This window comes from Mobula hypostoma, chromosome 20, assembly GCF_963921235.1.
Source record: "Mobula hypostoma chromosome 20, sMobHyp1.1, whole genome shotgun sequence".
NCBI classification, from domain to species: Eukaryota; Metazoa; Chordata; class Chondrichthyes; order Myliobatiformes; family Myliobatidae; genus Mobula; species Mobula hypostoma.
In genome coordinates, this window is record NC_086116.1 from 62765797 (window position 1) to 62783426 (window position 17630).

The window sequence follows — 17630 nt, forward strand, 5'->3', positions numbered from 1 at the left end:
CAAGACCCCCTCCCCACTTTTCTTAACTTCAGAGCAACATGACTGCAGGTCATTTCAGAAAAGAGAGGGAATAACATGAGATATGTTCACAAGTCATTTAATGCTGTTAACGATTTATATTTGCCTTTTTGCGTGTTTTTCTTCTCCGTATTAAGTAAATCAGAAAAGGACAAGGTGGGGGAAGAGAGAACAATTGAGTTCCATTGTGTTTATAAAGCAGGTTACAAGAGTTCATTAACTCTAGTTACCCTTCAACAACAGACTCCTAGTGTTTCAATTGACAGAAGGCCTTCAACGTTCATAAATTTGAAGTTTAGAGACGCCATAACATCACAACAGCCTTATTGAACTCAAATCTGGCATAATCTCACTTCCTTCTACAAGACTGAGCCAAGTTTCGAAAGGTCATCAGACAACATTTCCCCCTCCACCTCAGCCCAGGCTGAGCATCTTTTTTAATTTGCAATTAACTGAAAGCCTTTTTGGTCATGAGGCTACTCTTACTACTTCCTCCAAGTTCTGATTTAAGCAGCAGCAATTTCTCTTGCAGCATTGCAACTCCAGTCCCATGCTTTTCTTCTGGCTACCCATTTTTCTGTTCTTCATGTGAATCTGCTAGGGGAATCCTGGCTTGGATCTGCTGTTCATTTTTCAACTAATGCTCGTAAACTTCCCAAACTCCAAACACAATAAGACCAATGTGGAACTGTTTCAGGAATTGGCTAACCCACCCATCTTAGAGCCTCAAAAATGTATATTGGCCTTCAACATGGTATCTGAACATCTCTTGTCATGTGGAATACAAGGAAAGCATTCTCAAGACATCTTCCTGATTAAAACCTATGAAAATGTTTCAGTAAGTTTACCTCATGAACACATTCCATTCAAACTTACCTCAAATAAAACTACCCACTCGCCTCCTTGGAATAAAATGAGTCAGGGTTTGCTGCATCACCAAAAAGACAAATACATCCTCCATCATTCCAAACTGTGTGCAGTACTTCCAGTATGGTCGCACCAAAGCCTGATATGGGTTATAGCAAGATTTGACTACTCTGACAATCCAGCCTTTGCAATAAAGGCAAACATGTGATTTATCTTATTACTGGCTACACTTGGTGCTTCTTGTGCAAGAACACATAGATCTTTCTGAATTCATCACATTTATGTATTGATCAGGCAAATATGTCCCTTTTCCTCCCTCATTCCCCCCCCCAAGACAATTTCTGCACAATATACTCCAATTTCCATCTCTTTACACACATACGTAACCCATCTATATTCCTTTTGCAGTTGGCACCACTCCTCCCAACTTACATTCCACCTTGTTTGACTTTGTCAGCAAATTGGGATACTAAACACATTACTTTAAGGCCTTAAGACCATAAGACATAGAAGCAGAATTAGGCCATTCAGTCCATCGAGTCTGCTCCACCATTCCATCGCGGCTGATCCTGTATCCTACTCAACCCATACATCTACCTTCTTGCCATATCCTTTGATGCCCTGATTGATCAGGAAATTATCAACTTCCACCATAAATATACCCACAGACTTGACCTCCTATCACAGTCTGTGGCAGAGCCTTCCACAGATTCACTACTCTCTAGCTAAATAAAAAAAAATCCTCCTGACTTCTGTTCAAAAAAGGTCATCCCCAATTTTGAGGCTGTGCCCTCTAGTTCTGGATACCCCCACCACAGGAAACATGCTCTCCACATCCACCCTATCTAGTCTTTTCAACATTCGATAGGTTTCAATGCTTTTCTAAGTGTTCTGTTATTACTAAGTCATGGATTCCAATTTATTCCTAGCAGCAAGGCTACTGTTCCAGGCTACTCAAGGCTACTCCCTCCTCTCCTGCATTTCAGAATTACTTTTGCTACTTTTCTATCTTCATGCTTGTTGAAATGGTAGAACATTTCTAATAGTTTTAAGAAGAGAAAAGTATAGAATGAGTAATCACTTGTCAGTCATTAAATCAGCAATAAAGTTATCAGAAAAAAATCTACAAATCGTTTAGATACGTAGACCATTAGGCATGAATTTGTTAGGAAATCTAATTTGATGGATTTATTTAATAGATGTACAATGAGGTTAGTAACTTCAATATATATTCTGCATGGATTTAACCTTGTACAAACAGTTGATAAGTGCCCAAAGGGATTTGGCAGAAAGTGGCAAGTCTACTCGAAAATTGCTTCCATGTAAAAAATGGACCAAAGGGTAGAAGGTTTAGTGATGATAAGGCTGTAGAAGTTATTGGAATTTTGGAATCTTACAAAATTAATTAAATATAGAGCCTCTGATAAAGTTTGTTTGTACTATCATATCTTCCCAAGAGGGTGATAGCAAGGAAGAAAGTTCTAAGCTGCAAGACATTATCAATAGACTGGTCATGGAAAAAGAAAGAAGCAAAATAAATTTTAATCCATGGAAGTACAAAATGGTATATTTGGAGATGACAAACAAGGCAAAGGCGTAGAGAATACCTGTGGATGCTGATATGCAAACAGGAATACAAATATCTTGAAGAAAATGACCAAATACAGGAAAATTAGAACAAGTGGTTAGAGTACCATATTCAATTCTTTCTATTTTGACATGAACAGAATGAAACCAGTTCGCATGTACATTACTTAACTACAGAATATGTGGTTACACGAGACTGACAAGGGAATGTACAGATAGCATTCGATCAAATGTAGTCAACATACAATTCTAAGTAGTTAACCCTGAATGCAGAACCTAATCCAAAACAGCTGGAATCCTTTTACAAATACTACAAGAACACACTAGTCACTGTCTTTCTTCGAATAGTTTGTGACCAAGAATCATCCATACTGGTGCCTACCACTATAAATTATAGCTACTGACTGAGGAATCACTTCCTCGTGCTCTACGTCAGTGGTTCTCAACCTTTTTCAGCTCGTGGCCCCACCCTCCATAGTCTCAATTACTGTAACCTTCATGTCACATTTTATAAGTATTATAACACGCATGGGTCAGTGAAGTGCAAACAGAACCAGCCTCCTACTGCATATTCGCTGACTGGCCTTGTTGCAGCCAGCCCCGCCCAATCTGCAGTTTGTGATTTGGGAGTAAATATGCAGCGAGGTTCAGCGGGCAGTCCTGCAGGGTGTGAACGGTGATTTATGTGTGGTCAAGCACAAACGAGATAACGACTGACATGCTGCACCACCCCCCACCCCCAAGCTAAGCTGTTATGCTGACTCATTTGCATCATCTAGTATATTTTCCCATTATTTTATTCATATTACATATTCATTTTTTAATTTATATATTTTAGTCATATTTCATTAAAACAGTAAAGTTGTCATAGTCCATTCAGAAACTCCTGTGACAGTTTCTTGTTTTATTACATGTGGCCCCTACAATATCTGGCATAGCCCACGTTGAGAACAACTGCTCTACGTGATGTCAATAGTGCACTGTTGTTATTAACAGTAGAATAACTTGTTCAAGGCTATTCCAAGAAATCTTCAGACTCAAAATATCCAGCAAAACGATAAAAGGACTTTGAATGGAAACAGACTTTTCCATCCAAATAAACTTTTTTCAAAATAGTTTTTCATTGTAATCACCATTTAATTCCACACAAAAATCTTAGTATCAATTCAAGATAGTATCAGGTTTAAAAATTCATTTTTGTTTTGAAGATCACACTTCAATTCAGTGATTTCAAGGGTAGATAGAAACAATCTTACTGAACAAGTCAGTAATCTTAATGTTTCTCTACTTGCTACATTTTGAACTCTCAACAGAAACTAATCATTCACCTTTTCTATCTTCTTCAGTATTGATTTCATTGAGTGAACCATCCATAATGAATTGGACAGGACATATTTTCACAGTTCATCTATTTTCAGCAAGTTTATACAAAATACTCTGCAGATGCTGGGATCAAAGCAACACTCACAACAAGCTGGAAGAACTCAGCAGGTCGGGCAGCATCCATGGAAACGATCAGTCAACGTTTCAGGCTGGAACCCTTCGTCAGGACTAAAGAGGGAAGGGGCAGAGGCCCTATAAAGAAGGTTGGGGGGGGGGGGAGGAGAAGGCTGGTTCCCTCTTCAGTCCTGATGAAGGGTTCCAGCCCAAAACGTTGACTGATCATTTCCCTGGATGCTGCCTGACCTGCTGAGTTCCTCCAGCGTGTTGTGAGTATTGCTTCAGCAAGTTTATGATTGCCTTGAGCAACATAGCCCAGAATCAACAAGGTGTCAGGCTACATCTATTGTGGTGGTGAATGAACACGGATACTGGACACTATAATACTACAGCACCTCGATGTTGTGTCGACCCATATATTCCTTAAAAAAATACTAAACCCACACTACCCCGTAACCCTCTGGAACAGTTCATCAAACAGCAATTGCAAATGCAGTTTAAAGGTTAAAAATGAATATCAAATATCTACCAAGGTTCTGGATTTAGATAAAGCCAATTTCATCCTTCCTCCTTTTCTGCCACTTCACACTTTTCCCCCCACTTTCCTAGTTCTGATCAAGTGTTTAAAAATTGCTTTTTTTCTCTGTGGATGTTGGCAAGTGCTTGTTGTTTTTCCTTATTTTGGATTTCCCAGGGCATGCCCTTTTCTCACTGTTACCATCGGGTAGATGGTGCAAAAACCTGAAGGCACACACTCAGCGATTCAGGAACAGCTTCTTCCCCTTTGCCATCTATTTCCTGCATGGACACTGAAACTGTGAACACTACCTCATTTTTTAATATACACTATTTCTGTTTTTTGCAATTTTAATCTGTTCATATACATAATACTGAAAATTGATTTACTTATTTATTTTCTTCTTCTATATTATGTATTGCATTGAACTACTGCTAAGTTAACAAATTTCATGACACGTGCCAGTGATAATAAACCAAATGTCCTCAGTATTCTGCTCCTATTTTGATGGTTTGCACGGAAAACTGAGGATGTTGGAAATCAAGCATAAGAAAAACAACATCCACCCACAAAGAAAAAAGCAGTTTTTAAACACTTGATCAAAACTAGGAAAGTGGAAAAAAAGTGTGAAGTGGCAGAAAAGAGGAAGGGTGAGAAAAGAAGAGGAAATGTCAAAGCATGCATCCATTTAACCATTACTAACCATAGCAATTAGAGAGAACAGAAATGAGAGAAAGAGCTAGTTACACAAAACTATGCTGTTCCTCAAGCTTATGTTGAGCATAGTTGAAGCAATAACAATGAGAAAGGGTGAAAACAGGACAGAATTAAGGTAAAGGCTACTAGAAATTCAGGGTCACCCACTGTAAAATAAGCTTCCAGTCAACCATCAATTTAATTCTCACTCTCAGTCCCACATTAGTGTCTTTAGTCTCCAATAGTATTCCAACCATGATCAGCATCTGACTTAGGTATGTTGCAGCTCTCAGGAATCTATAATGATCCCTAAGAGCTTTATCATTTCAGTTTTTGTTGTTCCTTTTCTTTCCTGTCTACCTGCTGGTATTTAAAATGATGGTCAACTCAAACTTTGGTCAACATCCAGACAAAGTATTCTTTCTGCTCTCTCCACCCTGCACATTCACACCACCTAAAGTCCACTTACTTTCTCATTTTTCCAGTATTGATGAAGATAATTTTGGATGGAAGAATGAGATTGTGGTTCTAACAATAGAAGATCAGTGTGTACGAGTTTAAAACCAAATAAGAGTAGAACCAATTTTTATCCTTAATATATTTACTTGTCCAAGAGAAAAGTCCTTTATAACTAAAGAGCGATGGGATAGCTTACAAGTGAAACAGTATCTTGAATAAACACAAAAAAAAGCTAACATATGCAACAGCTACAAGGCATATTGGAAATTCAAATTCAAGTAAACCTAGAATTTTAAAGACAATTAATGCCTCTAATTGTGTTCCCAAAACTGCCACATTGTCAGAAAACTGCATCTATTTTATCAACACCCTTCAAGTAGGAAATCTGCCTTCCTTATCTCGTCTGACTATTTGCAACTCAAGCTAACCAATACAATTGATTTCTCAGTCATCTCACCTCAACAATGTGACAGATGAGTAACATCTGTTCCAGCCAGAACACAAATGAATTAAAACAGGATAAATAGAAACTTAAGGCATAGCAAACAATAATTAACAAAATTAATATCAAGCAGAATAAGTGTGCTTATAAATTTAATCTTGATGGATTTCAGAAGACGTTCACAGTAGCCTGTTGAACCTCCTGTAATTAGTAGCAAATTAACAACTTGGAAATAGGCTGTGTGGCAGGGGCAAGAGTGTATGGAAAATGGACAGGTATTCAGATTGGCAGGGTACAAACAGCATTGTTGCCAGAAGTTTGCATTAAGCTTGATCATGAAGCACCAGACTTATAAAACAGTTGGTGATGGGACAAAAAGTCTGGTGAACGAGAGGATGGCAGCTGATGAAGACCTGTAATTACAAGTGCAAAGGACAAACTTTGATGCAAACCAAAACTGCCACATTGTCAGAAAACTGCATTTATTTTGAAAAGGTTAAAGCAGCTTTCCCCTAAATCATAAAAATTTCACAGCAGTGGTGGACAATCCAAAAAGTCCAGGTACACAAATCACCCAGTGCTGAATTTAATCCACAAGGCAAAGGGAAGGTTGTTGAATTTATCCGATACCAACATAAAAGCTGACAGACTGGAGGCAGTTCTGGGCCTATCTTGGGGCTGTTACTCAATGGTCACTGCTACTGTCCTTATGAAGGTGATGATGAGCTTGAATTGCTCCACATTGTAATAAAATAACTTCCACAGTGAAGTTAGATAGTGAGTCACTGTATGTTGATTTGGTGGTAATAAAGGAATGCCAAATGTTGTAGATCAGCCCAACACACAACTTGCACAAAAAGTGGCAGCATTCTCTTAGTACAACTCTATAACAGCTCAGGGGTCAGAGTTTAGAGTTCAATCCCAGCATCCTCCGCAAGGAGTTTGCATATCCTCCCTGTGGAGTGTAGGGGTTTCCCTGGGTGCTCCAGTTTCCTCCCACAGTCCTGATTATTAGGTTAAATGGTCATTGTAAATTGTCCGGTGATTAGGCTAGGTTTAAATCGGAGGTTATGGACGGCGTGACTCCCTGGGCTGGAAGAGCCTATTCCACATTGTATTGCTATACAAATAAATATGCCCAAAGTTCCTATTGTTGTATGTTAGATGGATACTGTCAAGAAGTTTGCAAGTTTGTACATTACCTTGTGTAGATGCCACACACTGCAGCATTATTACATCACTGCTCTAAAATAAGTAATTAAGGTGCAAAAAAGACTGGATCAAGGAGCTGCTTTGCCAAAGATGGCACCAGGCTTGTTGACAGTTATTGAGGTAGCATTCATTCAATCAAGTGTTTTTTTCCTCAATCCTGGTCTGTGCCTTGTGGATGGTGTAAAAGGCTTTGAGAGGTCAGGAGATGAGTTGCTTGCCTTTAGATCCCAGCTTTGAACCTAACATTAACATGCTTCATTCAACTGAGGGTCCTGAATCATCATGAACCTTTGGACACTACAGTGGGAATTACAATAATAGTAATACAGTACAATATCTCTATAAAGCAGCTAGATTCCCTCTTGTTGGCAGATGTTGCTGCAAGCAGGCACAGGCTACTTTACTGAGTTATGAATACAAATTAACTAAACATCCTCTCTTGCTATGAAGAGAATTGTCAATGACTGGGTCTGAAGCTAAGATGACTGTCCTTCAACAACCAACTTGCTACATTTTTATTTGTACTTGGTTTTAATCTTAAATAAAAACACGTTAATGCAAGTCTAAAACATTTGCTTAGTTATCTAACATAGTTATCTTACCTGTCTGAACATCAATTACCATTTGATGGCCTCCCCGCATACCAGGTCGATTGTCTTCACCATCACCTTATTGGAAAAATACAATACCTTTTAGCACCTGCTAGAAACCAGAGCTGCAGCGTCATCTTTTGAAGATACAGGGAATACAGATAACATAAGACCGTATACAAGCGCAAGGCATTTTCAACGAAGATAAATATGAATGAATCAAGTTACATCAGTCATGTCTTTACTTGTCTTTCAGTGCAAGCTGAGTCCTCAAACCAGGACAATTCTTTTTATTCTGGGCTGGAAACCAGTTCAGTAGCAGATTTGCTGACCACAAAATTAGACATTTGTAAAGTGTGCACACTACTGCATAGAAGTCCTAAAAATCAAAATGCATTGTTGTACAACTTTCCTATGTTTAAACCACACATTAAGGAGGGAAAAGGAACAGTAAATTTATTCTTTTAAATAGTAAGCCTCCAGATTAGTTCATTGCATTTTTGGACAGTTTTAAAAAGGTTGAACAAAAATCAGTTTGCACTTTAACTTAAATGGATGGCTACGCAATTGCTTCAGTAAGAAGTTCTTTTCACCTTGAAATCCAAGTCAGTTAAACAAGAAGCAAAGTTCACTGCTCTGTCATTTTGGATGAGGTATCAGCACATTTTTCTATTAATAGCTCACTTCAATCTTTCAGCCCTACAAATTCTCTTGTCATGTTTAATCACAGAACAAATTCAGAAGCATCAAGATTGAGAATTTAAAGCAGAGCTTGTAATTCCTCAATGCATAATGGGTAACATCTAGAATTATCTAAACGTTCTAAAACTGATCTTTGGAATGCACCTTTTCTTCCTTGCAGGAATGCAAAAGTATAAGCTCAATTCAAACTATAATTATGGAACACTGCATAAGAATAGGTCCTCTCTCCATGATGTTGTGCTGAATTATTAAAACCAGTAATTAAATGCCCAACTAAACTAGCCCCTTCTGTTTACACGAGGTCCATGCCCTTCTATTCTCTGCATATTCATGTGCCAATCTAAGAGCATCTTAAACAAATCTATTGATTTGCCTCCACTACTGCCCCTACAGCATATTCCGGGCACCCACCATTCCCTGTGAGAAAAATAAAACTTAACTCACACTTCTCCGAATTTACTCCTCCTCACCTTAAATAAAGACACTCTAGTAATTAGACATTTTGACCCAGGAAGAAATATAAATTGTCCACCTTATCTCTGCCTCTCAATCTTATAAAACTTCTCCACCTCACACCCAATATGTACCATACTTCCTTGGCCAAGATCATTTTCCTCCATATGGGGCGGTCACCAAAACTAATTCTAGAAAAGTAAAACTTTTCTGTCAGTCCTTATACGTTTTCTCAGAACACAAAGTAACACTGGTATTCCTGCGTTACAAAATAAAAACATACTCCAATATACTTACAATAATGAGAAACTTGGGCTTTGTCGGGATAAATTACAATCAAGGAAAAACAGGATTGGACCAACAAACTGAATACTGCAATCCGAAAATCAAGGGGAAAAGGCAGGCACATACCCAGTGTACTGCTTTGCACCTTTTCTGCAGATTCCAATATTAATTCCAATACCTGAAACTTCTGCAGGTATTTATGTTTAAATTGAGTATATGAATAAAAAGTCCAGAATTTTATTGTACTCTGTGCTAATAAATTCTCATGAAATACAAGATAACCTAGTCTGTCCTTTCTATTGAATGTGAAAGACAAGACAACACCATCAAACCTGGAGAGGGGCTTGGTTTCTCAAATCCAGCCAACTGAAGTTGTTTTTCTTCTGCTTACAAATCTCTCTGAGAAATACTTGTTGCATTCTCCACACAGAAAGCAAATGAAATTACCAGTAGCTTATATGGTAATCACTTCATGATGCTTCACAAGATTAATTGAAGGGTCTCTTCAATTTTCAGCATTACATAAGCATAATCTGTCAAGCAGTATCATTTACAATCAAAACTGCTCCTCAAATATCCATGCAGAACAGCATTCTTTTGCTTCACCTGGAGCACTGACCTTTTGTACAGAAATGCTAAAGGTAGATTAACCACACCACTAAACTGGGGTTCCTAGACATGCACAAGATCTGCAGCTGCAGATAAAGTAAAATGAGGCATCCTAACATAGATGAACTTTGTTACAATGGCCTGCAGCTTCATTCACACAAAACCCATTATCTGATCAACAGACTGTACAATATCTTTGCATATAGAGTTTGACAACAAAATCCCTTTCACCCTTCATTAAATGTGATGGGGAGGTGGTTTGGGGGACTGCAACATCAATTTTCAAACCAACCCAATTACTCTTCCCAAAATACAAACTACAAAATCCACATTAACACATTCCACATCTCCTACCTTTGTTACTTTGAGGGATGATCTGTGTCCATCTGGGCTTGTATTCTTGTTGACTAATGTACTGATTAAACAAACCATCTGCAATTAAAAGAAAAGAATGTTTTTGGACGAAGTGTAAATTTCGCTGTCCAATTTTTGAGGTAGTCTTTGTCCAGTCATCTTTCCTCTTGTTTGCAATTCAGGTTCAATCCACTGGTATAAAGAACATCATCACTTTTGTCAGGCTGTCATTAAAATTCTTATGCAGCTTAAATGCAATTTGACACTGAATTTCTGTAAGACCATGGGTGTAAAAGCACCCACTCTTTCAGATTTTACTGAGATTAACAGAGCATGAGGAAATAAAAGTCAAAAGTGTGGTGGTGGCATCCGTTAGTCTCTCGAGACCATGGATCTGCGCCTGGAAGGTCTTGCTTCAGGCTGTGTTAGAGCAGCGTCTGTTGTGGCTGTAGAGGCCCACACAGGAGTGACAGTCTCGGCTGCATCGACTGCACTTGAAGGCACCCACTCTTTCAGATTTTACTGAGTTTAACAGAGCATGAGGAAATCAAAGTCAAAAGTATATGGAAAAGCATATATCAAAGCATGTGGAAAAGGGTCAAGATCAGATTCTAATTTCTATTGAAGATAATACAAAATGAATTCAATCATTAACCAAGAGTCACATACTACAATTGATCAAAGACTAATGACAAGTTAGTTGGGTTAACGTCTCCCATAGTTGTTCAAACACTTCTTCCCCCTTGGCAGCTATAAATAGGGATTGACTTAAGACCCAAATCAAGATGCTTCACAATGTTGAAAATAATTCCAAGAGAAATAAGTTAGTTAAATTTACAAATTTCCTTGTGGTTGATAAAGCATTTGACCAGATTTGATCTATTTCCTGTACCTCTTCTGTCATCTCTCTCATGTAGAGGGATGAAAATTTCCTAGGCTTTATTTCAACACCACTAACCTCCACATACACCATATGTGCATGCAGCCTGTTACAGCCGTTCCAACTAGTTTTCTTACTTTAACTTACGTTATTTGTTGTATTTTTTCCCCCACAGTAACACGTTGAAGCTGCACCCTCTCTAACATGCTGGTGGATGGAGTTTTATTTGGGTTTTTAACGCTGGAAATAGTTACATTCGGACACGTCTCATTAGCGGGGCAGCAATATGGTCACATTGTTTATTCCAGGGACCAGCTGATTGCGCTTATGCCGGCCGGTTTAGCGAACAGAGCAGCAGACACCCCTGCTGAAATCTGGAGGAAAACACACAGAGGATGCAGAAGGGGATCGCAAAGGCGAGGAAAGAGAACCGGGTCGACACAACAGAGACTTATGGAGAAGAGGAGTTCAGTGGGTAATAAAATGGTCGAGTTGACGGCGCTAGCCAGGAGTCAGAGGACATTTCGGGAGTGCAGTGTTATGTGTTTTACTGAAACGGGGCTGCATGAGGACATATCCGACCAAAACTTTTCCATGGATGGCTTCCAGACCATTCGGGCTGACCAGAAGTGCACTGAGAGCGGTAAGCGTAAAGGAGTTGGGGGCTTGCTGTTCTGGTTAACAACGGATGGTGCAATCCTGGTCATATTACGATCGAGGAACATGTTTGTAGACCGGATATTGAACTTCTTGCTTTTGGACTCCGGCCATATTCCACTGAGATACAACACTGGGCGTCACGGGAGGCTGTTCCTGCCTCTGGCCATCAAACTTTGCAGCTCCTCCCGTGGACGTCAGACACCCTGAGCCAATAGGCTGGTCCTGGACTTATTTCCATCTGGCATAGTTTGCATATTGTTGTTTGATTGTTTGTGGCTTTTGTATTGCTATATTTATGCTCTATTCTTGGTTGGTGCGGCTGTAACAAAACCCAATTTCCCTCGGGATCAATAAAGTACATCTACCTATCTATCAATCATCCACCACCAAACACATCACCCCTCCTTTTCAATATTTCCCAGGAGCTGTTCCATTATCAATTCCTTGAGCTGCTCCTCAATCTCCACCAACCAATCTCCTTCATATTGAACATGTCTCTTTGCCTCTTCCTTTCTCAACAGCAGTTTCATTAGTCCTTTCAGGTCAAGAATGCAGTTGCACTTCTTCCCATCTAACATCTATAAAAGGTGGTACAAAACTGCCTCGTACTTTGAGAAGTTTGTGCAGTTACAGCATGTCATCTATCAGTTCATCAAAAGTTTAGATGTATAGAAAATCCTGATTGGTTGCATAATAGCCTGGTATAGAAATACCAGTGCCCAAGCTTATAAAAAGTGTGGATACAGCCCAGTCCATCACAGGAAAAGCCCTCTATACCACTGAGCACATCTACAAAGCACTGCCATGAGAAAGTAGTATCCATTATCAAGAGCCCCCACCATCCAGGCCATGCTCTCTTCTCACTTCATCAGGAAGGAGATCCCACACCACCAGGTTCAAGAAGTTATTATCCTTCACCCATCAGGCTCCTGAACTAGGGTGAATAACCTCAGCTCTGAACTGACTCCACATCCAATGGACACACTTTCAAGGACTCCACAACTCATTCTCAGTATTATTTGTGTTTGTATTTCCACAGACTGCCTTCTTTTACACACTATTGTTGCTAGTCCTTTTGTGTAGTTCTTCATGGATTCTGTTGTGTTTCTTTGTTTTACTGTCAATGTCCGCAAGAAAATGAATCTCAAAGATGTACATGGTGGCATACTGATTATTCGATGAACTTTGGTAATAATTTATTTTGAACTATGATGTTGAATTTGGTGTTTATAATGTGGTCACATCTACAATGGAGAAACCAAATACAAACTGAGCGATCACTTTGAGGATACCTGTATTGAGTTGAGTTCACATACTTGGGGTCGACCATTAGCGACACTCTCTCCCTCGATGCTGAAATCAACAGGTGTATCGGCAAAGCAACATCAATCCTTGCTCAACTCTCCTCGCGGGTCTGGGAGAATCTGAAACTCACTACAAAGACCAAGACTGCTGTGTACAATGCATGCGTTATCAGCACCCTCCTGTATGGTAGCGAGACTTGGACCATCTACTCCAAAACAGGAGAGGAAACTCAATAGTTTTCACCTGCGCAGCCTTCGCCACATCCTCGGCATCACCTGGAGAGAAAGTCCTGAACTGTGAGGTCCTCTCCCGCGCTGGACTTCCCACAATGTTCACACTTTTAAGACAACGCAGACTGCGCTGGTTGGGCCACATCCGTCATATGAAGGACAGTAGACTGCCAAGGGACATCCTCTACGGAGAACTAGCAACAGGCAAGAGGAACGTTGGTAGACCCCAGCTTCGCTTCAAGGACCTCTTCAAGTGCAACATGAAAGCCTTAAAAATCAACACAGAGTGCTGGGAGGATACAGATGACCACAACAAATGGAGAGGTACTCCTCAGCAACACCTAGAGCAAGGCAAAAGAGTGATCCTGAATCAGTTTGAGGAGCTAAACGAAGAACACAGCCGACAGCGGACAACAATTCCACGACGCCCTACACATGCAGCAACTGTAGCAGAGCCTACCCTTCCAGGATCGGCCTCAATAGCCACAATTGACACTGCTCGACAAACCAGTGACTACCAGAGGCACAGTACCCATGGTCGACCACGACCAGAGGACACAGACACGGGTCTGACCCCCATCTTTCAGTTGTCTGCCACTTAGGTTCTCCATCCAAACTCCATGTAATGAAGACAATTACCTGTGTCCATCTGAGCTGCTGATTATCATTGAAACTGAAAGTGTAAATCCAAACTGCAGCCTTTTATTCTCCACATTAATCTAAAGCTTCCAGCAACTAGGAGACACGAGACTGAAGATGCTGGAAATATGGAGCAACAATCGGCTGGGTCAAACAGCATGAGCAGGAGGTAAGGAACTGCCGGCTTTTCACATCAAAACCTTACATAAGTCTCCAGTGACTTGCTTACTCTGTAAGATACTGGCCTGTTCTGCCAGAGGTCTTCAATAAGTAATACTGACCCCATTTTTAACTCTCTCGCTAGCATGACAAGTCCTGCTTTGTATTCGCTAAAGCTTTGCATTTTATTTCTTTCAAATTTTCTTTGTTAGTTAATTAACAGCTCATTTACCTATCAACTAGATTATGTCATTAACATCTTGTTCCACAACAAACCTGACCTCGTCATTATTCCCCAAGTCCTATCCGACTCTCTCCAGCTTCTCTGAAACATAAACCTGAAGTTGATTTCTTCCTTTATCTTTTTCTGATAGTGTCAATGCAAAATACCAACTCAACCTTTCAGATTATGTCCAACCCAATTGTTTCCAACAATTTGTTTTTGCACATACTGCATTTTTTGATGAAACAGCAAAAGGCTGAATTCAGGTTCTAAAAGTTAAATATAACATTAAAATATTTACATCATTTAAGTTTGCTCCTTTCTGCTCACTTACAATTAAACACACCCCATCTAATGTGGCAGGGAGACCCAGGCTAATTTATTTGTGTGAAAGGTCAACACCTTGTGAATCATTCTGGGACTGAAGTTAACCCACCAGCATCTGTTCTGGTATTGTAAGTTAGATAAAATATTGCTAAGTTGCAACCTAAAGTAGTATTTCTGCAATACATCACCTTTCAACTATTTTTTCCTGCTAACATTTATCAGCTTAGACTCAGATTATTCAAATGATATTAGAACGTTCCCAACGCACAAGATGTTTTAAAATTTCATCACAGAGCCATGTTACAAATAGTCTTTAAGATCACTTCTTTAACATATTGGAACAATTATTCTTTAAGATCCTTAGTTCCAGATTATTGTATGGTCCCTCAAGAATTTGTGAAAAAGCAGAAAGATGAAACAGGTACTTCTAAGTGAAACATGAATGGCAGGATTTAGACCCATGTGTGGAGGTACTCCTGTCTGTCAAAGAGAAGTAATCTAGGTTATCTGATCATCTTCAAGGGTGGAACAGCAGAAAATATCAACTTTAAGACTTCATAAAATACAGAGAACAAAATAACATGCCACTCAGAGCCCCCAAAAATGTTGTGTCCAACCAACTGAAAACACACACATTCAAACTGCCAGCACTTTTATCCTCAACCTCAATGCCCATCTACTTAGGGTTTATAAATACCAGTATACTTATAAACAACCCAAACACCTGCACATTCTCACACATATCTGGAGAAGAGTCTCGGCCCGAAACATTAACTGTTTATTCATTTCCATTGAAGGATGCTGCCTGACCTGTCTCTTTTATCAAATGATACTGCATACTCCCTTCACTGGTGCTAGATAATGCGCTGATTTCCGTAATCATCACAATCTTCTGACTTAATACACCACACTAGTGATACACAACTCTTAGCTTGAAGCAAGTTAAACAAGCATAAACAGTCTTGGCGAAGAATCTTGGCCTGAAATATCAACTGTTTATTCCTTTCCATAGATGCTGCCTGATCTTCTGAGTTCCTGCAGCATTTGGTGGGTGTGGCTCCAATTTGCAGAAGCTCATGTTTCAGCATAACCAGTGCATTGTTCTTACAGTTCTTCTCATGTACAAAATACTTCATGATGAGGAAGTTATCTTCCCTGTTAAGGTTTGTTAGAACATTACAAACTCAATGAAGCAGAACTACTTTAACACTGTAACATGAGTTACTTTGACCTACTGTTGATAACAGCAAGTCTGAAAAGAAGCACTTTAAACTTTGCAAACACAAGGAAATCTGCAGATGCTAGAAATTCAAGCAACACACAACAGGCTGGCAAATGGACACAGGTTTAAAAGGTCAAAGTGCACAAACTGCAGAATGTACACATTCATTCTGAAAAATTATACTTCAAACTGATTTTGTGACCCAAGCAGTTCAAATTAAAATTCATATTGAACTTCTGAAACTAATAGCTTGCAGTTAGATTTCAACCTCTTGATCAGATCAATATACTTATGATTAACTAATAAGTTTCCCAAAAGGTTCAGCTATTGGAATATAGAACTCAAAACTGAGGCAATGTAAGTGAAGCCTGCGGCAGTTCTTTTCCCAGGAGCAAATGGGATAATAAAAAGGCACAAGAGAATAGTACACACGGACACAGAGTCAACACATTATTTCAGATATCTGGTTAGTCACTGCCTCTGTAGTTGCTGCACAAACCCTATTCCACATAGTTTTGGACACTCTGCCCAAAACACACCAGTCTGACACAAGAATAGCAATTTAATTACAAATAAACTCTTCTCGGGCTTCCAGCCAGGTGCAAGTATCCATTATAACCAAAATTTCAATGACAAGCTCTGTCATCTTCTTCAGGGCAACGCTTGGGTATGTCTAGTCTGGTGGTATTTAAACTCTCATTATCCATCCCTCCTGATTGATTAGTCCTCATCCAATCAGGTTCACACTCTCTCACCTTGTTTACAATCAAATTCCAGTTCTTGCTTAGAGAGAGACCTAGGTCTTTGTTAAAATTATTTTCCTCTTGCTTTATTTCAGTGATTCCTTTACCAAGCAATCCCAAAAACCATTGGTGTGGCACAGTATTTTGTACCAAAGTCAATCCTATGGCCATTGTGAATGTAGTGTTCTGCTATCGCCAATTTCTATGGGTAATCCAAACGGATACACATATGATGCGGGTTTCCACTGTGCATCCCATCTGGTCAATATACACTGCTCCACACAGAGAATTCTGTAAACAAACGCCAGCCAACCCAAGTCCCAGGTTATCTTTGACCTGCATAAGGTGTGATTTGAGCTTCCTTATGGGTTTGTGGATGGTATTAATCCAGTATTTCTTCAGGTTCCTGGCGATCCTTGCAGACACCGTGGAAATATAGGGAAGACGGGAGGAAGCAACAGGTTACTCCTCATTGTTAAGTTTCCTGGTTTTGTTGAATTTAATTAAATTTTCCTGAATTTGCACATCTGTATTTTTTTAAAATGATGATTAAGCAAATGTAATCCGGTAGATATAGGGAAGTGATTTCCTTTGGTGGTAATCTAAAAGAGTGTAATTATAAATATTAGAGCAAGGCCATTCAAGGGTGAAACTGCAAAGCAAATTCTCTACCACCATGTGTGTTAAGAGAGTTTTTTGGGATCGGTACATATAGCTAAAATTCAGCAAACTGACTTCAGCTACAGTCTACAGATGTAAAGATTAATTGTGGATTAAATCTAAAATGCAGCTCTTAACAATAGGTTCCCAAGAACCGTGAAACCACCATTAATTCGAAGACCAGACAATTCCGATAAAATTTGTTATTTGGGTGTTGTGGTATGGGTGCGGAGGGAGTTGTGAGGGTGGTGTGTAATTCAAAGGAAGCAGTGTAAAATGTGGAACTGCCCTTTGATCTTTAGCATATAAAAAGCGTTGGGTCAGGCAGGCGTTTTTTCTCCGAAAAGGGTC

At 39.5% G+C, this 17630-nt stretch overlaps 1 protein-coding gene across 7 annotated transcripts in view; it reads right to left on the reverse strand.

The window, feature by feature from the left end:
* mkln1 (muskelin 1, intracellular mediator containing kelch motifs) overlaps positions 1-17630 on the reverse strand; it is a 186064-nt gene that overhangs the window by 108300 nt on the left and 60134 nt on the right. For all 7 annotated transcript variants that reach the window (XM_063073055.1, XM_063073058.1, XM_063073054.1 and 4 more), the window contains 2 exons: positions 10232-10309; positions 7841-7906 (listed from right to left, as the gene is read on the reverse strand). In XM_063073055.1, the coding sequence (XP_062929125.1) occupies positions 7841-7906; positions 10232-10309 (144 nt within the window). The remainder of the gene's footprint in view (positions 1-7840; positions 7907-10231; positions 10310-17630) is intronic.